This window comes from Lissotriton vulgaris, chromosome 1_1 (genome assembly GCF_964263255.1).
Source record: "Lissotriton vulgaris chromosome 1_1, aLisVul1.2, whole genome shotgun sequence".
Taxonomy (NCBI): domain Eukaryota; kingdom Metazoa; phylum Chordata; class Amphibia; order Caudata; family Salamandridae; genus Lissotriton; species Lissotriton vulgaris.
This window is the reverse complement of record NC_141685.1, coordinates 1,044,166,527-1,044,190,447: the sequence shown is the minus strand read 5'-3', so window position 1 is coordinate 1,044,190,447 and position 23,921 is coordinate 1,044,166,527. Positions and strand designations below refer to the sequence as shown.

General features: G+C 45.5%; 1 protein-coding gene across 1 annotated transcript in view; it reads right to left on the bottom strand.

Moving 5' to 3' along the window:
- Positions 1 to 23,189, bottom strand: part of ACP5 (acid phosphatase 5, tartrate resistant) — a 49,935-nt gene extending 26,746 nt beyond the window's left edge. The window contains exons 1-3 of the mRNA XM_086962545.1: positions 22,749 to 23,189; positions 8,939 to 9,211; positions 5,475 to 5,602 (exon numbers count right to left, since the gene is read on the bottom strand). Of these exons, the coding sequence (XP_086818671.1) occupies positions 5,475 to 5,602; positions 8,939 to 9,211 (401 nt within the window). The 5' untranslated portion in view covers positions 22,749 to 23,189. The remainder of the gene's footprint in view (positions 1 to 5,474; positions 5,603 to 8,938; positions 9,212 to 22,748) is intronic.
- Positions 23,190 to 23,921: the final 732 nt, after the last annotated feature.

Below are 23,921 nucleotides of genomic sequence, written 5' to 3'. Positions count from 1 at the left end.
ATCACACTATTAAGGTCCTGAAGAAAGCTGAGCGACTCGGGCTCGTTAAAAGCAGAAACATGTCGACCAAATTCACCTATATGGACTAGGGGTCTACCATAATTAAGGCCACACCTATGGTCCATTCACCCTTGTTTTTAACCAGTGCAGACCGGACAAGTAATAAAATATTTGAAAGTCACGTGCTTGCACTTTTTAATTTTTTCTATTCCTTTGCACTCACTTAGCTTAATTTGGCTTCTCTAATAACACCCTCAACACACACAAAACCAGCTCCGCTGTAAACAGGCGTTGAAGCACACTGGAAAGACATTAGGTCTTTTCAGTGGGAACCCAGTGATGAAGCATGTCACCACTAGGTTGGTGAGTGAGGGTTCTTAAAAATTTCTTTTGTGTTGTCCCTCCCCTTGGAGTTTTCCACTCTCTCTTTTTTCTGTAAGCCAATTCTTAGACATTGTAAGTGCAGTTCTGCCATTAAGAGTTTATGGTGCGGGGAGTTTGTCATTACAAACTCCACAGCACCATAATGGCTTTACTGAAAACTGGGAAGTTTGGTATCAAACTTCTCAGCACTTTAAACCCACTCTGATGCCAGTGTGGGATGATTTAAAGAAAAATGCACTCACAGGGCATTTTTGAGATGCCCCCTGAAAAACGACCAGCCTCCGATGGGTTCCCTGACAGGTACACACCAGTCTGCCACCACAAGACATGTTTCTGGACCCCTGTGGTGGGAGCCATCGCTCCCTGAGCCCAGAAACAAAGTCTTTTCTGGGCAGAGGTGTTCACACCTCCCACAGGCCAGGAAGAGCCATCCGTAGCAGGGTAGCTTCGAAGGCCTGGATGCCTTTGTATTGCGACCCCCAGCCTCTCCTGTTATCAGGAGCAGGCCTCCCCTTCCAGTCTCCCCTCCTTTTCGGAGGGAAGACAGGCAGGATAAATTAGCCAGCCCAGAAGGTGTGCCCACCTTTGCCTACCCCACCTCTCAGGTGGGGGAGGCGAGGTAAGTCCAGTGCCACCCATCTTGCAGATAGCAGGCACTCCCCAATTCGGATAAGGGATTGTGCTCACTCCCCCATGTGAGGTGAGCACACCAAAGGTGTAGTCACTGTAAGGTCAGAAGCCCATTGGCTACTGACCTCGAAACCCCTAAAACGCCCCCTAAATACAGTATTTAGGGGGCAGCCCTGAACCAAGAAGGCAGATTCCTGCAACCTACGAAGAAGAACGCCGAAAGAAGACACCCAGCAGAGGAGACTGCAGGCAACTGACTTGTCCCCAGCCCTACTGGCCCGTCTGCAGTATCCAGAGATCCTGTGCCAAAAGTTGCCTTGTCCTGCAGCCAGCGAACTCCAGAACCCTGGGAGGACTGACTGCCTTCAACAAAGACAGGATCTCCTGTGAACATCAGCTCTGTTGAAGAGAAACTCCCAAGACAGACTCTGAGCCTGCTGAGAACAAAGAAACCAGACGCCGGGAACCACCACTGCACCCGTCACCTGCGGCCTGAGTTCGAGTGGCCAAAGGATCCCAGCGAGGTCCCCCAGAGCTCCAAAGTCCGAATCCACCGTAGGTTGACGCCTCCAGGACTCCCCCACGTCACCTGCAGCCTCTGCATCGAGACTCTCTGCCCCACCCCCAACGCAAGTGGACTAGTGAGGTGAAATTCGACCTCAAAAGACACCTGAGGTGCACCTACGTCCCAGAGCCCTTCAACTTACCTGCTCAGCTGTTGGTTCCTCCCAGAAGTCTTCCTGGACTGAACCTGCAGCTAAAGACCGAACCCGAAAATCCCCATTGAAAACAATCTGGCACCAGACGCCAAAACAGCACCCTGCACCCAGCCGCCCCTAGTACTCAAAATGGTTGATGATTATTGCAGGAGTCGAAGGGAGACGACGAGTGTCAATTCTTGCTTGAGGGATCATGCAACAAGGAAATGCGAAAGAATGTTGTGAACTAATTGCATCACTGTGAACCTTCTTTACCTTAAGTTTAAAAATAAAACAAATAAGGTTACAAAATAATTCTAATACTGTATCACAGGAATAGGACCAGCTAGAAAAGAATTCACTTTTTTTAACAGTTAGTAAAAATCCAATTTAACGGGAAAGTCTGCTTTTTAATAATTATGGAAAAATTACTTTTAGACATGTACCATTTCCCTTTCTGAAGTACCAGGAGACCAATTTGCAATGGCTCTCTAACGGCTCCCAGCCAGTAATTATGCCTTAATAGGTGTGAAATGTCTCAGGTGCTGACCTGAATGGGTGGAAAGGACTTCTCTGAACCCCACTGAATTTGCAGGATGGGGGATGTGGGCATCCTTTTTAACACTACAGTGTCAAATCCTACTGGATTCTCAAATCCTGCCCGACAGGTCAGCTGGGTTTACATATAACCCTAGTGGCACGCTTGAAAGGGGAAAGAACAGGATGCAAAGACAACTTCCGTGGCTCTGCTATCAGGTTGCTGGAGGACTCTGCTTTTGTCCAACCAAACTTCTGTCTCTGGGTTTATTGTGGGTACAGTGGCCGTCTCAAACTGGAGTTTAGTGTGAGATGTCAGAGGACGGTAGGATTACTGTAGTATACTTCCTACATACTACCAGTCCTCAAAGCCCAAGTTTACTGTTGAAAAAGACTTTCACCATCATGAAAATGCCCAAAGTGGGTATGGTTGGATGTGGGAACTTTTACTCAAATGGTTAGGGAACGCCCAGGAGTTATCTCCTCACTCCCCACTAGTTAGTGCCAGGCATAAATGTGGCATCTCCAGCCACCCACTTCAAAACACGTTCAAGACCTGAGGAAGATCTTAAGAGGACTGGAAATACTGTCTGATCTGGGGGACCCAAAGTACAGGTCCCCAGAAAAGAGGGGTGGACTCCAAGGGTCATAAAGCTGACCTCCTGTTCAAGCTACAAGAATACAACAGGATACAAAAGACCTTATGTTCGAAGTACCCAGCTGACTAGTGGCACCTGGACTGAATATGCTGTTGGCCTCTGCCTGACACTCAGTGAGTCTATAAGTGCCTCCACTAAGGTCCTGGGGGGCTTTAGATGTGTGCTCTTGAGGTGAATTGGGACTTAAAGACTAAGTCAGAAGGTAAGATCTATGATCAGGCTGAACCTGGTTGATTTACTCTATCGCTGTCAGCCACAATTTGTGCCCAAGTCCTGGTCTGCTGCGACCATCGACTATCATTGACGTTATATACAATTTAGCACAATTTCTACTTGAAACTTTAAAGGCTCATATCTGCTGTTGCCCGCATTAAATTTTTGTCATGTTGGTGTACATTTGTTGATTACATTTTAGTCTATTTGTAGAATTCTGTTCGAGATTTTTATTGCTTTGTACGTTTACTTTATTACTGTTTTGGTACGGCTCTAATATTTTACATATTTTCCTGAATTAAGCCTGCATGCTCTATGCCAAAGCTATCAGGGGGTGGAGCTCAGGTTAATTTAGTGACTTGAGGGGTCACCCGGATGAGGGTTTCAACTATTCCTTTTTTTTCCTAAAACTAAATATTAGTGTATGTGAACATGGTTATACAGAACAGTAACATGAAGTTGTGCAGTGATACAGTCCAAATAACAAGTGCTGTAAATAAGCACAGTATATAGATATTTAGAAGATGCCAACATACAACTTATTGTAACATCTGTTGTCATAGAAACTTGTAGTAAAACCTATTAAACATAGCCATTGATATCCTCCAATATCAGTATATCTGAATTAACCTCAGTGTCCCACAGTGCTCCGATTAAGGCAGAAGGGAAATCATCAGAGTGTGAAGAAATCAGGTGGTTGTTCCATAATGCGCAGTGTAACTGCATGAACAGAGCGAGAATAAGTAGTGAATAAAGGAAAAGGATATGCTTGTCAGTGGTAACTCATGGTGGGTGAGTATCGTCTTTGGTACACTCTTTGAACCCCTCCAATAAAAGTATCCCATGTCTGCACAATAATGTATAGTTGTCTTTATTCCTTGAGGTGGGTAGTTACTTTTCCCAAATAATAATCCAGTTTCTTACAGTTTGATGTTTGCCATGGGATTAGGATATCAAACACTGAATGGAGAAATCCTTAAAGTTTCTCTATTGAGTTTACTGAGTCTAGATCAGTGTAAGGGGTAAGTTGTGTTTCTAGCTCCTAAATGTTCAACGTGCTCCATGGTCCGTATGTAGTTGTGGGTGCACCAAGTATGGCAGAGGTTTGTTTGGTAATCTTGTGTTGGAAGACAACTGTGTGATGTTTTGACCATGAGATTTGGGTAATCCTGCGAAAGGAGACATATTTTGGGTTGCGGAAGTGAACATGTAAGATGCGTCTTGCTAAGTGGCAAGGGTTAGGGAAGGGTTGCTGTAGGTTATGGGTGTCCAAGCCTGCTAGTATGGTCCTTGGATGAAGCAATTTCACTCTGTCAAACTAGATGCGGAGTATTTATTAAATAGGTGCAAAACTGTGTCTAGAAAGGTATCTAGAAATGTTCCAACTCTGGGTGGTAGACTGTAGAGAATGAGCAAGTTGCACTACAAAGTGGGGCCAAGGTTGCATTGGTCAATGCAGCTTCCACGTAAAGTGAAATTCTAACACTTTGCAGTGGCATGAACACAAATGTCTAATAGATTTATCAGTTAGTAGATCTTAAGATAGAGAGTGGAAGAGGGAAAGAGTACCTTTCAGCCACGATTCGCCCAACCCAGAGCAATGGCAACAGCAAACAAAGGTACTTGTCAAAGGAGGCCACGCTATTTGCACAATAATGTGGTTATACTGATCTCAGATTGCCCTTGGAACCAGTAGGATTAAATGTTCTCCTTGCTTATAAATGATTTAGCCCTGTACTTTGTTATCACAAGAAAAAAAGATTACAAAATGTAAACAAGAAATCCAAAACAAAGTAAGAGTGGGATTATGTAAAAGGCTTGTAGTAGAGATATATATATATATATATATATATATATATATATACCAAGTTTGCTAAAGGCGATGATAAGTCCTGCACATTTTAAAACCAAGTTCCAGAAACGCATGTATGGGCAGGTGTTTCTGCAACTCAATGTCAGACTGTTACTGCACTGTATTCCATCTTAATTTTTTCTTTTTAAGTAGAGCTTGCAAAAGGAGCCTTGCAGTCAGCATGAGTTATATATAATGTGTAAAATATTTTTTTCTTTTAAACTTAAGAAAGCAGTCACCTAATTTGTGACCTGCCCATGTCAACAAAAGCCTGCACCTATTGTTGGCTGGATCGGACTGCCTTTAACCCCTTCGATGCTCATGACGGAACGGTTCCGCCATGAGCATCGGTTGAGCTGTGCTCATGACGGAACCGTTCCGTCATGAGCCCGTTGGCTCAGTAGGACCTTCAGCACAGTGCGAAAATTCGCGCGCGCTGAAGGTGTTAAAGACCACCCCACTCAAGATCCCTCTGCCATGGAGGCATTTGTCACTACTCACCAGCGCTTGGAGACGTTCGTGTAGGCAATCTGTGCAGACACATTGCCGTTGTGGTCGTGATTTCCAGCAATGAGGTACCAAGGCACGTCTTTCAGCGAGTCAGCACGGAAGACCAGCTCAAATGTGTTCTGGGGACAAAAAAAGTACACGCTGCTCTCACTGTACAGTCAAAATAGATCAAGGAGGACTGTTCTCACAATTTCCAGATTTTACAGCACTTCCACTTTTAGCGGCTCCTCCGCTAAGGCGGAGGAGCGTTGCCTCACTGCTTTATACAGTGTAAAAATTGACAAATTAAATGATAACCAGCATTATCATCATGTCAATTTTTTTTCCTTGTGCTAGGCGGGCTGGACTGCCAGAGCAGGGGGCGGGAGGAGGAGTGGTTGATTGCCCCACTCTAAAGTGCACATAACTTTTTGGCCATCCCTCACTGTCCGACCAGGAGAGTCATGCGCACTTTACATGTTCTGCACCCAGGCTGCATTACAGTGTGCGTGCAAAACATGCCCAGTCCCCCATTCCTCTTCTGAGCACTGAACCACGGTGGTCAGACCAATCATGATTGGCTAGGGGAGTCTGGAGCCTTGGTGCTTCCTTGTTCTGAGGAGCGAGTGGCAGCTGCGAGCGGACAGAGGCACGGCCAGCCTGAAGGCAAGTGTTTTAAAAAAGTGTTATTTATTATTTTACTTTACAACTCCCCCATCCTCCTCCCCCCGCCCGACATCCACAGTAAATAGAGGCCGCCACTGCAAAACCAAATAGAATTGAAGTTAAAATCACCCAACATCAAGAAATCGATTGGAAAGTTTTTAAGTGTGTAAGTGTACACCTTAATATTAGTACTCGATCATTTCTATGAGCAGATAATTAGAGCAGAGAAGGAAACAGGCACTGGTAGAGGAGGGACTTTTTCAAGTATCGCCCAGCATGGGCAAGTGGGTAAGATGTTTTTAATCAGTTGCCTGGTTCTAGAGCAGACAAATAAGCTAAAAGGTAGCCAGTGAAGCAGATGTGTATCCAATATACCCCCATCTATGATCCTGCCGGTGATAGGCAGTCTATCAAGGATTAAAACCAATAGCCGAAGTTCTGTGTCATGCACACACACATCACCGTCCCCCAGCCACTTCAGCTCTACTCAGGAATCTACAGCTGTGTTTTACCTAGCCTTGTAAATATGACTCCTGGTTAAGTACATCTCTCTTCGTCTAGCGACCACTGAGCTTTTTTGCCAAAATGCGAACTAGTAAACGACTAAATGCATGCAGACTCTGCAGCAAAGAGCCATCTTCCTCCGCGTTCTCAGGTGTCACATTCTGGACCCCTTAAAATCCAACCACCGATCAGTGAGCGTTAGCAAAAACAAAATATAGGATTCTCCGACTTGTTTTCTTTGAGATTTCTTGCTGATTTATTTTATACCTTTCCTAACTTCTGCACTCCAATGTTTTCATTTCAGAAATGTACATTTTTAATTTACTTTTAGCTACCGGGATGCTGGAATTTAATGATGGATTTCTTTATTTATTTAAATGTATAAAGTTTAATATATCGCGAACTTGATCGCAAAGAGAGGAAATACCAAATCATTTTTTCCAAAGTACTTGACCCAGAATTCAGAAGGAAACTCTCAGACCCCGCAAAGAGAAATGTGAAACACAACAGTGGTGATTGCGAGTCAGTAACACCCTGCTTCACAACGCAAGACTTTGGCACCGTGAGAAGCAAAAATATTTACTCTGTAAAATCAATGATGACACAGGTTAAAATCTGTCAGTTTTCACAACTGAATTTAGATGTTCTTGGAAAGCTTTATCTGTTGTGTGGATACTGTAGACTGCTTCTCAGACCGGACAATATTGGTCATTTCTTGACTACAAGATCTTAAGATCTTCTCTGCCTCATGATCGCTGATGGGTGCAAGTACTGATAGATGCCCCAGTTACTAATTTACTGCATATTCTGACTGTGTTACGTGTTGAGTACGGGCAGAGTTCTAGTTTTAGATGATATTGTAAGATGATGTGTAATAGTCACTGTGTGTAGAACTAAAGTGAGCATGTTGAAACCCAACCGTATGCATGTCTGTGTGGTTTTAGGTTTAAAGAACTTTGTCTAATGGGTTCTGTAAGAGGCCTTGTTATTTTTTAGTGCTGTTGTGACCTAGGCGGCCATTTAAGGTAGATGAGAGCTGTGAAGGGTGACAGTTTTGAGAGTGCTGTTGTACTACACAGTGGAGAATTTCAATGAAATAATGTGATAATGTTGACAAACAAAAATGGAGTAAATTACAGTCTTTATTTTAAGACTGTTTTGAATATTAGAAAAGGCAAAGAAACTCACCACATGCGGGCCCAACCAACTAGGGAGGGGGTTCCCTACCCCTCCCTTGCCCCCAAATGGCAATATTCTGGACTTTGTCTCCATCTCAAAATATATATCCACTCAGCCCCAAGAGCAGAACATCCGCAGTGCACCCAGCTCTAAGCACATGCAACCCTAAGTGTACCCACCTGCAAAGACACCCAAGTGAACCCAACATCACGGACGGCAAAGCATAAATGTAGCAAAACCCTGGGGCACCCAAACCCCAGTACATCTGATCCAAAGGTTAGCCATCAAACCATCACTCAACCTCAAGTGTACCCACCCCCAAGTGCATCCAACTACAATTACATTCAACCTCAAATTTACATAACCCAAAGTACACACAACTAATACTACATGTAATCCTAAGGGCATGCAACCCCAAGTGCACACAACTGAAAGTACACCAAACCGGAAGTGCTCCAAACCCCATTTCCACCCAATCCTAAGTGACTTCAACCTCAAATACAGCCAAACCGGGCTCCTCAATGCCTGGTCTCACCCAACCCTAAAAGTGCACCCCACCCCAAGTGAACTCAACAACAATGCTGGAGCTTTAAATGGCAGAGGCATGCTTCCATGTTAAAACCAAAGTACTAACTTAAGTGGTCGTACAACTTCCCAGGAGCACTAAATAACTACAACAGTTCTAGTTTTCCATGAGTACCCACATTCAGAAAATGTACCTTCGAAGAATTTGCATCAGGTATGAAATACTGCATGCAGAAATATTGCGCAAATGTGAACATTTAATTTTCTCCACAAGGGTTCAGTGTATAGTATATAACTGGTTTGCGTAGCTTGGCATGAAGGTAGTGTATCTTTGACCATGAGAGATCTATGTAATCTGTTATATGTATGGGTAAAGAGTTTTCCGCTCCTTATTTGTGGGTCGGCAGCTGGGTTGCCCATTACATGACCAGAATAAAGTGTTATCAATGTCTCACAAGCTAGGAGGTAATGGCGGCGTAATGTTGTGTGCTTGAGGGTACGTTTGCTTGTGCTTTGCGTTTCTATACACATTATGTTGTCATTTTATAGTACACCCATCTCTACCTCTGCCCTAGACTAAGAGCCATGGAGTAGCTACGCACCTGAAAGCGCTTGTCGTCGACGTCCTGCACTCCGCTGTAGTAGAAATTATCACCCAGGCCGAGAATGAAGTCTGCCCCCAAGGTGGCCACCGCCTTCCCCATCTCGCGGGCGGTCAGCATCTCACGGGCAGAGTGGTAGGGGGCGACAGGGAGTCCGCCCCAATCCCCCAGCGCCAAGAATCGTAGGGACGGTTTCCCACCAGACGCTGGGAATGGTAAGGTCCCTGGCAGGGCTGCCAGCAGCACGACCAACAGGCACACACCTCTCTCCATCTGTGGCGGGGGAGACAGCAAAGAGAAAATAGTCGTTATACTGCTAATGCAACGTGCACCCACACAATGGAATGAAGAGTTATAGCGATGACTCAGTTTTGAGCTCTTCTGTGTTCACTACTGCCTCTTAAACAGACTATTTTAATACATACACAAACCGGCTGGAGTGTCTTCAAAACGACACGAAAAGGATCTGTGGCACGCACAGATGCTTTCAGGCTCATTGATTTCTTATGACTGACAACAAGGAGCTCAGAGGGAAAATAAGGTCATAGGTCGCCCTCCACTCAATATATACTTCCACACAAATGACCTAGACCACAGAGGCACCTATGAATTACTTATTTTTATGCTGTACCCTACGTTGCAAGACTTTTGCCACTAGCTCCTCTATTTTAATTTACTGAGGTAGGAGGTACATCCATATAGTGCCATATTTAAAAATGCCCAATCCCTTTATGTAGAACAACAGATTTGGGACAACGAATAACACACACCTATGTGCCACACTCAGACCAACAGAAAAAAGTGTGTGTGAGCAAGATGGCGCCTCACGGGCGCACCACCGACGGGAACCTGACAGGTACTCACCAGGATTGCCCTGATCTCATCATTGGCACCATCAAGCTCAAAAGAAGAAATGTGTCCAGTAACAAAACAAAAATGTGTTTGTGAAGATGTGCAGTGTAAATAAACCACAGACAACACACATAGTGTCAAAACAACATATAAACCACAAACAACTCGGATATTTTTTTTATTCTGTCTCTTTCGTGTTGGTTGTGGGCACTACAAAAGTGTATTTAGGTACTACTTATCCAACCATACTCTACTTGCCGACATGTTTCATTGCCAATCACATTTAGGCAGTTTCTTCAGGGCGTCACACATTTTTAAGCCACTGCATTGGACATACGTCGTCTTCACAACCTCAATCGACCAACTTTGCTCATACCAGTCGAGAGGACGGAACCCTCGTGGGTTTCTGAATGACTCCAAATGTGAGTCACTTCTCCTTCCCTTCGAAAATGTTTACGATAGGGAAGATGACAAGCGGAGTTTACTCAGCCAGTGTCATTGATTTCTTAGCCAAGATGGCTCATGTTTTTCCCCCGTGGTCGAGTACTCCTAGGCAAAAGTTTTGTGAGCATGGGCATTAAAAAGTCAGTAAAAACTTTTAGAAATTTTGTGAAAGGGCCTCCTCCCACTCCGGTCTACAAGCCATGTTTGAAGTTTATTTTTTTAAGTGAAAAGAACTCCTTTATTGGCAAATATGTCGGAATAAACAATAGTACGAAGGCATGGCGGGTCACGTGGCGAGGCAAGAACCAGGTCACGTGGCCAGATAGCAAGTCACAGGACTGGATAGATACCATGTCAACAAGAATGAGGCGAAAGGTGAGTGCTAAAACTAGCACTCCTTTCGACGCATGGGTGTGGGTAATTCCGCACTAATTGCAATACTGCTCTTGGGACAATATTGTAAACAAGTTATTTCGAAATGTGATTTCACCATGTATTGCCAAATTTACTTCTGAAGAGTGATATGCTGGACTGCATGTCGTCAAGACAGCCATGATATCACCCCTGCTGTTGCACGGAAGGATTGAAAGAAGCAGTTTCAAGGGAGACCTGTGAAAGAATAATAGGCGCCTCCTTTTGTTCCGAACAATGGTCTTTTTTTAAATACCAGGTCATGTACTCAAACGGCGCTCCGCGGGAGCCTGTTAACCCAGGCGCCGGCGGGGATACAAGCTGCCAGAAACGTCTGGGTTGTCCAGCTTGCACCTTCCAGCATTTATATAGGAAGCTGCGTTATCTTTTAAGCAAGCCCTGTACTGTGCAACAAGATAACGGCGGTGTACAGCTTCCGGGCTGTCTCAGACCGCAATGGAGTTTGCGTGGGCGCAGATAGTCTAAATTGTGCTCGTTTGTGTTTCAGATGTACATGTCCTCGTAAATTTGCCTTTTTACCCTGGTCCTACCCTCTTGATCACACCATCACCACTCTAGTTTTACTCTAATTCTCCTTACTCACTGTCCTACTTAATCCTCTCCCCTCTCTCCCCCCCCCCCCCCCCCCCCCTCACAGGCCAAAAACACATTCACACCATTCATCCCCATCCACCCCTCCCCATTTACCTCTCCCCACACCACTAATCCCTCTAGACTTAATTTTTCTGTTTAAATGTGTTTTTATTATAGTTTATAACTGTTTCGGAACAACTGATATGCCCGTTATACATCATCATATTGCATAATACTACTGTATAAATCAATGCATTTATGGCGTGTTACATCATGGCCTTTGACGCTAGTTATCAAGTCCAGTATGCAGTTAACTGGAGTAATGTATTGGCATTCGGAGCTTAACTACAATCAACAAAACAAAGATATTACATAAATCCCTCTAGCCTTCATTGTCCTGATGCGTGGCTGTAACTCCAATCCTGCCTCCAACCTGGTTTACCACTATGCCCCTTTGTTGGAACCGGCAGTGTCTGGTTGACTGAAGAGATGCCCCCAGCCAGGCAGAACTACCTCTCCTGTCAAGGGCAGGTGATATAGGTCACTGTACATACCGTGCTCACCCTTGGGTAGCTTGGCTCTGAGCAGACAGGCTCACTACTGAGGCAATGTATAAAGCAAAGGCACAGCAACAACCCCTCATGATAAATACACTTAGCGGCACAAACAAGACTTCACTGAGGATGTTGTTCATATTTAACACACATATTCAATTATAACATGAAATAATACACTTATGGTCATAAAACAAATTCGGAAATATTACTAGCAGGACTAGGCCCACTTGTACGGTGATGATATCAATATTATGCACAGTGTGGACAATTCCTAATCTAACCCTCCCCCACCAATTGAGAGAGAGCACCCTTATGCAGTACACAATGTCAAAATTATACACATACATGAAAACAAAACACTTTTTAGCAGCACCGCGTGTCGGAGCCACGCAGGAAAACCCAATGTCAAAAGGTATTGTGCTTTTGGCAACAAGCAGTGTATAATGCGGCACCATCAGCCAGGGTTGTGAATCACAGGCGGTCAACACACGATCATTCCGAACTCACTCCACACCACTACGCAGTGCGAAAGGTAACAGCTAGTCTGTACAGCATGCTTTTACCACACATACGTACTTAGCAACCTAATGCAGTGCCACTGGTACTCAGCAGGTCAATGGTTCACCCTCTGCCGACTCTGTGGCCCAAGCCTTCTTCCACCCTCTAGTTCACCCAGATTGTCTTATACCCCCAGCTGGAAGATACCCAACCCCACCCCCCTGGACACTGGCCAGCACGTGGCCAAAGTCACACTGTCTGGGTCCTCGGGAAGCAGGTGGGAATGTGTAATAGTTTAAATTAGGAGGTAGATGTAAACAAGAGAGAGGTTAGCAGCCACTCTGGATGTTCACCCACAGGTCTCAAAACACAAAGGAGTCATGCAGTCTCTTGATCCGCTTCTGAACTGTCTCTGAAGCGTTTCTTCAACCCAGTCAACCTCACTAGCTACCACATGGTGTCAAGACGTCTTTGGGAGGGGCCAGGTGTGGAGAGGGCAGTAGATACACCACAATGAAGGCCAATAAGGTAACAACCGATGAATGGGAAGTAACACAGGAGAGCCTCTTGATAGGATGTGGCACCCCAATCGGTATACGATGATCCAGGTTGTGCCCAGGCAATCCGGGCACAGCACTTGGTGCACATTGCGATGAGTCAAACAAGATGAATTGCAAATTCTGCACTTCCCGGGAATGGAGGCACAATGACCGGTGCACGTTGAGATGGAATGCAACAGACAGCGATGAGATGCAATTCCATTACTCCCTGGAAAGTAGGCCCCACGTCCTGTGCAAGATGATACAGCTGCACCAAATGAGTCTGGTCACACACACAGGCACAAGTTCAGCAGAGACACAGAAGGTAGAATGAGGCACTACTCTGGGTACACCTCCATCTCCGAGGGTTGCACCCAGTGAATCGGACACCGCACGCAATGAGAATGCAGTCGGCGTATTGTATGAGAGAGATGCAGCACGATCAGCGAAACAGGCTACTTGGAGTCCTGCAACTGGTGAATCCGCTCACCATCACCTAGATGCTTATAAGTTTCAAGGTCCCCGCAATACAGGAACCACCCATCTTCGATGCGGGCACAATTTCTGAGGCTCTGCACTAGAAAATCCGGTCTCCAGGCAAGTCTTAGTTCCACGCTTGCACCACGCTACCAGTTGATTCAGTAGCAGAGGTGGGCACTTGAGAGAGTACCGTTCTCCAGATGTCACAGGTAGATGGTGTACAACCCTTGCAGAAGATATTTGATGACCCTGGAATTTGAGAGAACTGGAGGCACACTTCAGGGCACCACACTTCAGCAGGCCCTCGGCCCAGGCCAGCCCTATTAGGACAGTTATCTTTCATGTGCACAACAGAATCTCCGACAATGTGCACAGCGCAGTCCAGGTTCTCTAGTCCCACGTCCCTACAAGCGTATCTCACACTTTGCTGAAGGATGGTACCCGTAGTTATAATGAAATGAGTCCTTAATGTTTAGGGTAGTTTAGGAATTGTCCTTTGAACCACAGATGTCTCCCATAATGTGTAGGCCTGTCTGCCTTGGGGCTGTGGAATACAGATCTTAAGGTTTAGTGGGCCATGTTCCTAACCACAGACCCCAAGGCTCTTGGAGCATAGAAATGTCCATATTCCATAAGTGGCATTTCTAAGCGAGTCATGCTAACACCCATTTTACCAATGGAAAGGATTTGGTACTGCAAGTCCTTTGATATGAAACATCATGAAGCTGCTCCACTGCAATCCACTACGCCAGTCCAAACTGGTGTCAACCACTTCATCATGTTAATCTATGGGAAGAGCAGGACTCATAGGTAGTGAAAACACGCATAGGTATTCCTCACAAACTGGGCACATGCATGCTACTGCGCACAACGACCTGCGATGGCAGGCGGGACACCGTTTCCAGCACCCGTGGTGCAGATTTTCCTGCCGAGTCTGGACACAGGTTTAATACATGTGTCTGTACACATGCACGAGCCTGCATTGGCAGGCGGCACACACAATCATGGGCACCATATGTGCATGTACTCAGCGGCCTACAATGGCATACTGCCCAGGAGTTTACTCACGATAGCTACCAGTGCACACCCACCAGTCTGCAATGACTGATCGCCCTGTGTTTCAGAACATGGAATCAGTGCCACTTCCCAACATGGATAGGAAGGGCGTGCCTGCTTTCACGCTGCAAGGAGAGGCCAGCTATATGGCTTACATGGGCCCTAGCACCTTTGGTACAGAGGCAGGCGCAGCACTCTGCTCTGACCCGCTGGGCATGGATTGACACCCTTTTGGGCGCAAGTGCGCACTCCCGGCCAGCGACGGCAGGCCAGGCACCTTGCACAGGCCTGCACCAGCAAACCTAACCCTGGGGTTAGAACATCGGGGATGCGGTATACGTTTATCAGCCTGTGATTGCAGGCCAGGCACCTGTCAAAAATGCCATAGGTGCTATACCGCATCCTCCACCCTGCTACTGCAGGCGGGACACATATCCAAAACAACACCAGGGCCTGTGTAAGCTTTGCTCTAGATTGGCAGCCCAGGCTATGTTCTGGAACAGTGTGTCAGCGCCTGTACCTAATCTATGTAGGAAGGTGCGCACACACTTCCACGCAGTCTTGACAGTGAGGATGTGCGCAGGGCCCTGAGGAGCTCCAGAGAATTGGCAACACCCCCAGAGTATCTATGAGTAGAGCGGATATCTAAGGCGGGGGAAGATTCATTTTGGTTGTTCCTCACTACCTGGGCATGGTACACCCATATGCGCCCGCCAGCCTTCAGCCTACCACCACCCCCGGTGCCCTTCTAGGCTCCCCCGTGGGGGTGCCCTCATGGTATGGGACAACCCACTCGGGGTTGAGTGAGGTGCAAGTGATGCCAACCTAGCAGGGCACAATAGCACCCCACAGGTCTGTTATGGCAGACTTGAGATAGGGTTGATGGCTATCCAGTGGGTGGCACACTCAGTGCTATGTCCCACTACTAGCCAGTGCCATACCCGCCCCAGGTATGTTGTGTACCGGTTTACATGGCGCACAGAGGTATGGCACACAGAACCTATTGTATAAGCACTCTCAGCATAGTGCGGGTGAGGCAGGTGCACCTTCCCTCTGCTGTACAATGAGAAGGAGGCCAGTTTGCTATGGCTATGAAGAAAGAGTCAGCAAAGAAAGGGGGAGAAAAAAAAAGAGAAAGTTTTGTGGCAATTTTCCTATAGGAGTCCATGTCCAACACCCTTTATCACCCACCCACTACTCTTTGGCCCGCACACCCCTACCACGATCAGATCTGTACGGTAGCAAGCCTGGGAGAGACAAGCTCGCTGGCCACAAACTCCCAGTGTTTATAAGGCTAATGGTGGGTCGGTCCAGCAGTTAGGGTCTTATTGGATTTTATATCTGCATTAGCGTGGATTGTGAGGGTATCCATGTTATGTCACCTGGGTAGTATGATAAAACTGGATTCTGTAATGGAATGAAAGAGTCAATGGGGTAATCGGTCCAGTACTTAGCAGTTGGTGGCGTTGAAGGGTACTGTGCTGTGATGAATAAACCTTCTTCCTAAAATCATCAATTGGTCTCAGCGTAAACTTTACAAGTGGCAACAAGCTGGAGGAACACTGTATACCCCTTACAAAGCACAGGAGCGGTGTTGTCTCCTACAGAACCCATGGATTTAATATATTTCTCTCAGTGATTTGAAATACAAGGATTGACGAGGACCTTATATGCTGGTCGTCATTTAAGAAAAAATGATTTGGGCAGTAAGAGTAAGGTGTCATACCTTGCATGTGGAAGCGTATGTAAAGAGGGAAGATTGGAACATGTACTAGCGTGGGTAGGAATGTGTAGATGTCAGTGGGGTGGTTTTGTATATTTCTCCTCATGGTGTAGCGGAAAGTGCAGAGGAGGAGGTTAAGAGCTCTCCAAAAGGTGTTGAGAGTTTTAGAGGTGTTAATTTGGAGCCGATGTCGGATTCTGGATCGCCATGGACGATTATCTCAACAGATCTGGATTACCGGTAGCAGCACGGCTCATGCCTGGGAGAGAAAGGTGATTTTGGGCTAGATCCAGGGTGTATCAGTAGCATGTCTGGGTAGGGATAAGGACTGTGTGTCTTGTGTGATTCAAGCCAAAGAGGGGCTGCCTAGTTGTACTAGGACTCCCTATGCCTGTATAGTTCATGCTTGCAAGGGACAGGCAATGTGGGACCTGGATTCATGCCTGGGAGGGAGCAGGCAGGCATATGGCTGAAAACCCTTGGTTTTATGGTAGAGTCTAGCTGCCAAGGCCCTCGGTTCACTGTGCCTGTGTGGTTTATGTAGCTGTATGGGTTTGTCCATCCCGGTGTCATATGGTAGCACACCATGGGGAGTTGGCTGTCGGGCCCTCGAATCACTGACACTGTATGGTTCATCTGTTACAGAGTCTGGCAGATCAGTCCAGGCTTCAGTATGGCTTGCGCCATGTTCGGCTCCCTAACCAATTCTGCCTCAATGCCAAGGCTATATTATCACGTCATGTTATATATATATATATATATATATATACACACACACACACACACACACACACAACATGCACCCTGTCTGAAGCAGCGACCTGACATTATGGCAAAGCAGACACTGTGGCCCGGAAAGTGATAGGTCAAGTTGGCCTACGCTCCAAATATGGGAGAGTGAAATACTGCAGAGGGAAAGGGGCAAACAGAAACAGGGAGAACTAATCAGTGAGAGAATAAGCAAGGAGAGATTGGACGACAAAGAGGGGAATAAGACCCAGAGCATTGAAGAGACCAGAAAGGGAATACCAAAGAAAGAGGGAATGGGAGATAAGGAATATGGTGAGAAAGATGGTAAAAGTAACAGTCTGCGAAAACTAAAAAAAAAAAAAAAGGTTGGAATGGAATGAAATATAGGTAGATAAATCAGGAGAGGAAATGACATCGAAGGCGACGAAATCTGAAAAATATATAGGAATGGGAAGAAACAGAAGGAGGAAAGACACCCAAGAGGGCTTGGAATGTTTTTTTTAATGATTAATCTTTTGGGTGAATATTGCCAGACAACCCTAGGGCTAGAAGAGTTCAATACACACATGCAGCAACCTCGAAAGCAAGACACACACTCAGACAAAGTAATGGACAATACAATAATGTACTGTAATGGAGTGCTTTAAGCGCATCCCTGCAATCACGGTGGTGGCCATGTACTGCAATGTAAGCAAGATTCACACAGCACATGCTAGCCCTGTTGAACAAGCAAACTACCCGGGAACAAATTTCAATGGATGGGCCTCGACTGGTCAGTCTACAACAGAACATCATTTCTGCCGACCACAACTGACATGAAGCAATGCGCGGGCAGAGAATAAAAGAAAAGGACTGTCAAGCTCTGAAGCATTGTATTTATGAGCACCCTGCTACATCATCACATTCCTAAAGCAATCCACTGATATTAACCAACGACGACGGGAAAATCCGTAATAGGCCGATTTATTCAGCCACAGTCAGTGCTTAATTTGAGCCCGTTTGTAAAAATACAAACAGAACTTCATTTTAAAGGCCTTGAAAATCTAAAAAAGATCTAACTGCTCCATATCTGATTAGCCTCTTTCACAAAACGAAACCATACTTCTCTAAAGAGAACATCCGAGACACAGGCCAAGCTGTAGTCACTTCACACACAGATGTAAGCAATGCACTTTTGACCCGTCTCCCTGCCCCCATCATGGTGCTGCAGAAAGCTCTTGCACATACCACATCCCTTCTGCACACTAACCAGTGAAAATGTGAACAGATCAGCCAGCCTTAATCAACTCCTGTGGCTCTCTCCTAGTTCACATCGTGGTTGAGATGCTCTGTGTGATGCCAGAGGGGGTTGGTCCATTAGGGCTATGGGACTCGGCCCTGCCCAATTTGCAGCTCTGTTATCAATGTTATGACTATACACGGAGCAGTAACACACAAATAAGCTGATTTAAGATGCATGCCACGCTGCCTAAGCCTCACTCACAGTGAGGGTCAGGCACTTCCTGAAGATCCACTGTAGGGATGCCCATCCCCAGTGATGTAAATACACCAGGCTTATTGTTGTACAGTCCTTTATTTCTACTACAGCCGGTATTGTTGTGATCTAAGGCAATGTACATTGTGAGAGCTCTACCAAGCAACATCCACACCTCTTGCAGTGGACTATCATCAGACTCGCCTTGCACGACAGCAAATCCCAAGTCTCTCAAAGGGATACAGATGTTCTCCTCATATGGTCCTAGCCTGTGCGAGGAGCTGTCCCGGTACCTCAGACTAACTCCTTCTCTAGCACATCAGGAACAACTTACAAATCTCATCACATATTAATCTTCCTGCCTCCCAATTACCAAGCTCCCTTCCTCTTGCCCGGATCCACCTGTACATATGCGAAATTCACCTGAACCATTAAAATGTCCACACATGAGCCTTCTAACTCTGTGTGCGGGTCACTATGTAAAGTGCTCTACTGGCTTCCAAGCTACATCGATACAGCTAATAATAAAAATCAATTAAATAAGTGTGCGTGTAAGACCTCTGCCAAGACTGTGCATCTGACTTAAGGTTATTCACGAGCTCTATTACTTGTGAAAAACACATCCAGCCGACCTTTCCATGTGCAGAACCCTAGTACGTTCAGAGCCTCTCCTGGATCTATGTGTCCGAACAGAGGTCAAAACTGTGCTGTAATCTTGATACTAACATTGCTCGAAATTGAAATAACCTAACAAAATGCCTTTCAGCAACAGCACATGCACCGTCTCAGTAGAAACCTAAAACAAGTATTTGCAATGCAAAAGGTCTCGCATTTACAAGAGTTTGATCTATTGGCATTGTAAATGACATTGCCTTTTATTTATGTGTTGATTTTAAAAACAAATAAAAGGCATTGGCGTGTAACTATGTCGCACTGAGTGGTATGTGGAGTGTACTTATGTTGCATTGAATAGAGTAATTGTAAGTCTGATTATGTGGTACTGAGTGGTATTATGTGGAGTGCATTTATGCTGTATTTAGTAGAGTGTAATGATGCGGCGTGTAATTATGTGCCACTGAGTTGTATTATGTGGAGTGTATGTTGCATTCAGTAGAGTGTAATTGTGTGGCGTGTAATTATGTGGCACTGAGTGGTATTATGAAGTGTATTTATGTTTCATTAAGTAGTGTAATTATTTGGATGTAATTATGTGGTACTGAGTGGTATGTGGAGTGTATTTATGTTGCATTGAGTAGAGTGTAATTATGTGGAGTATCTTTAGAGTGAAACAGCTCCATGGAGGGTGTCCAGGCACTAGAAGATAGACAATAGGGCATGATAGATGCGCCGCAGAAAACAAGGTGCCCAGGGCTGAGAGAATAGCCAGATCTTTAACTTTTTATGGAAGGCTCTGAACGTAGCTCGAAAGGACCCAGAAAAGAAAACGACCCGCTACCCTGCTTTTCACTCCTAGCATATGGTACAGCCATAAGTGATGCATTTTATGGGGTTAAGGTAACTGCTGCAGAGATTTGTGTACCCAGCATTTTTTCAGGAATTAAACTTAATGTAGGGAGATCTGGGTTCTCTAGCCACAGTTTTGTCTCATCATAGATGTAATATGCCTGCCGCAAAGCACAACTTATAACACGCAGGTCACAGATTTGCATTTTATATAGGTAGCTCAGTGGGTTACTACTTTTGTGACAGATTATTTTGTTACTTGCAGTTCCTAAATTACAACCTTTCTAGTATAGTTCTTTTAGCTATCAACTGGCCCCAAGGAGCAACATGCAAACTGAATGTCATAGGTTGAGAACTTAATTGTTTTCCTCAATCTCTTGCTATTTTAATGTTGCTTTAAAAAAGTTCGTTCAGGTAGCACTAAAGTCTTATTAGTACTGACAACTCCAACCATTTTGTTACGTTTTTTATCGTATGTATATAATGTGACTCTAACACTTTGTAACCTTCATTGTCTTATGCAACTTTTCCTGTATAATTGTCTGTAGAATGTGTGCGTGATGTGAAGCACCCAGACACCCTATATGGATAGGAATAGCGCTATAAAAGAAAAACGAAATTAATAAGTGTTCTTTAAATCATTAATAATGTCATTATGCATAGGGACAGACGCACTTGACATTCTTACATCATATTCATCTCTTACATACAGGGGCTGAACCAAGTCAAAAACTAGCCACCTAGTCATGATTTCCCTTAAGCAACTGTGTAGTGATTACAATCCGAGTGCCTAGATTTCCCTATGGTTCACTGGCATCTAGGTGCGGGACACAACAACACACGATACCCTGAGCCCAAGCAGGGTGGCTCCTTTCCCAGGGATCTCCATGCGATTGAGAGGCTGTACTGTGCTGTACTACTTATGTACAGGAAACAGGTCCTCTTCTGAGGCTCAAATTCGGATCTTGGATTGTGCATTAGGTTACGATGGTCACATATAGCCAATCATAAGCTCCCGGTGTGACCAGTTACTCTCACAGGGTATTATGTCTGACTTGAGTGTTCTCCCGAGCCAGGTGCTCTCTCCAGAGAACCATTTACTATCACATATCGACACCATGCTGCCCTACTGGCAACCCCCGAACCAACCGGGTGTGAGCTGAGACTACCAGGCTGCAGTCTCTGATTGGAGGTTGATACTGTAATTCAGTATTGGTGTAAAATACACCAGAGTCAGGTGTGAGCAGAACGTCTTGCGGCCATCTTTGCCTGATCAGAAGTCAGCACTGAGCTGGAATAGAATATTGCTCACATCAGAGCCAGACATAAGCAGGTGCTCTCTGGCAGCTGTGTCTGAGGCTGGCACCATTGTAAGGTATGTGTATTAGACAAAGTAGAACCTGGTAAAGTAGAGCCTGGTTAAGCAGTTCCTTCATCATGCTCCTTGGCTGGTCTGACATTATCTGCTGGATAAACTGAAGATTTCAGCACAAAAAAACATGTTTCTAGATCAAAAGTTAGTACAAATGTGGCACCCTGTGGTGCAATGCAGTGGAGGGCCCTTCGAAAAGGTTGACTGGTCTCTTTTCTGTTGCTTATTTCTGTATTTGGGTGTCAAAGTGGTGCTAATGAGTTGAAACCTGTGGCCAGAAAGTCTTAACATTTGTAAAAATACCAAAATAAGGACGCAATACTAACCCAAAATGTGCCACATTACACCACATAATTTGCAGTTGCTGCATAATTTAGTCAACTCTGCTGAAAAATGTAGTCCTCTGCTGCTTAATTCCTGTGGCTTTGGTTAAAAGCTGTTAATTACTCTCACTAGGACAGAGGGGTACCAAGATATACTATTGTTATGCAAGGGTCAGCATTTTACCAGGTGTGGGAATCATTCCGTGGATATCAACAAATTTGGCAAAAAGCACCTGCGTTAGGAGGGGCAGAATTTTACCAGCGGAGTGCAATTGGCTTCATCCCATTGATGCCCACAATTTGTCTGGAATTAGCACTATCATGTGAGAGCGAGAATTTTACTTGAGGTGGATATAATGAGCTACTGTCCATGAGTTGCCAAGAATTACTAACTGTGTGCCAGATCCAGCATCAGTAACGGGATTCACCCCCATGAATTTGTCCAGTATTATCACCATAATGCGAGGGCCAGCAGGTTTCCATGGTGGCAGTGCGGCAAGCAGGAATGGACCCTAGTGAGCAGCTGAGTTAGAGGTCAAACATACTGTCTCACAGAGGGGGCAAAATCAGGTGTGCCTCTGGGCAGAAGACACCGTCCTGGCCACTGGGAGAACCCTCAACTCCATCAGCATCTTTCCCTCTAAGCATGTATGCTTCAGCCTGCAGCGACATAGAGGCAAAATCTAAAAGGACTATAATGCAGTCTCAAAAGCATGGTGTTAGCCGGTTCTCTGGGATTCTGCGTCTGATCTGATGTCCGTTCGTGCTGAATAAGGAAATACCTCCTGAGCCCAGGTGTGAGGAGGAGGTCCTGCACAGATCGGAGGTCTTCCAGTGGCGTTTCTTGAAGGGAATTTTAGGGGAGACGCAATGGGGCACAGATACAACTGTTGTGGCCACCTACAAAGGGTGGTGTGTGTGTGTGTATATATATATATATATATATATATATATACACATATATACATACACACACACATATAAGTATATAGATATATACGTACAAAAAGTCACATTTAAACATTTTAAGCCAATATGACAATTCATACTTAAAAATATACGCACACATTTGCTTACCATGTTTAAATGTGACTGTGTACGCGTGCACATATATTGATACATGTATGTTTAACATGCGCATATATAGAAAAGTCTAATTTAAACATGTTACGCCGATATACCACACCCCCCCTTTGCACGAGCAGGTCCCACCTCGAAGCGCAGCACGCGTGACGGGATGAGGCAGCATTCCTAGCATTCATACTCCCATTACCTGAGCCTCGCCGCGTACACGTCCTCTTCCCGCAGACGCCGAGCGCGGTCTGAGCTTGCACGCTGCCCCGGGACTGCCCTTTTGGAGGCAGGTTCACGTGAGAGCTCAGCCGCCCATGGTGACAAGGAAGTGACACCGAGTGAGTCCTCCCCTGCACGAGGTCACGTGACTGGCCAGAGACCTCCCAGAGGGCACCTCAAAGCAGGAAGTGCAGACCCTAGGGTATTCGGTGTTGTAAGAAGCACCTCAAATTCAAGACGTGCCAAACACAAGGTGTATAGCGCTTCGGAGCACAGGAGGCAGTTACCATCTGAGAGCATGTTACTGACCGCAGACCCCACCCCCTCTTGAAATACAGCGAGCACTTCAAAGAGGATAACACGAGGCCTTAACTATTTGAGTTGACTCCAGCACCTCTGGATAGGAAGCAAAGGAGGTAGTACCACGAAGAGCGAATAAGCAACAACTTATTTATATTAAAAACAAATGAAGAGCGAATAAGCCACAACTTATCTAGAATACATTTTGTTTAAAAAAAAAAGCTTAACGCCCCTCACGATTTATCACAAGGGGCAAAGTCCACAGAGGAGCACGTCACCCAACGTCAGTGGCGCGCTCAGTTAAGAACCTCCATTACCGGCGGGTTTGGGCCCTCAGCTCTGCATCCTTGCTCCTGCAGTTTCACTCGTAGCGCTGAGAGCGTGGACCACAAACATCACATCATGATAAGAGCTGTTGGCTAAAAAGTAAGGACTGTCTGAATATAGGGCAACTTGGCACCTATGGCCGCTCAGGGAGCACTGGGCAACAATATTGAGGGAAAGGTGTTCTGCATATATGGGTGTTGGGGCAGGGTGCAAGGCAAGGAAGAAGCATTGGCGAAGCCAACACGTCTTGCCTAAAAGAATTAGGAATTAGAACACAGAGGGGGAAGAAGTACACGATGGAGCCAGCAGAAAAAGACGAACTCCATTAGTGTGTTTAAAAACAAAGGGAAAAGTAGTGTCTAGAAAATGAGGAGAGGAAGGAAACAAGTAATGTGTCCATGCTCTATGGGAGGAACAAACACAATGAGGAAAAAGGCCTACGACAGCTGACCAATAAGAAACAAGTCAATGAGAGTGACAATAACAAACCCAACCAATGGTAAGCAATTGATGGCCTCTAAGCTCA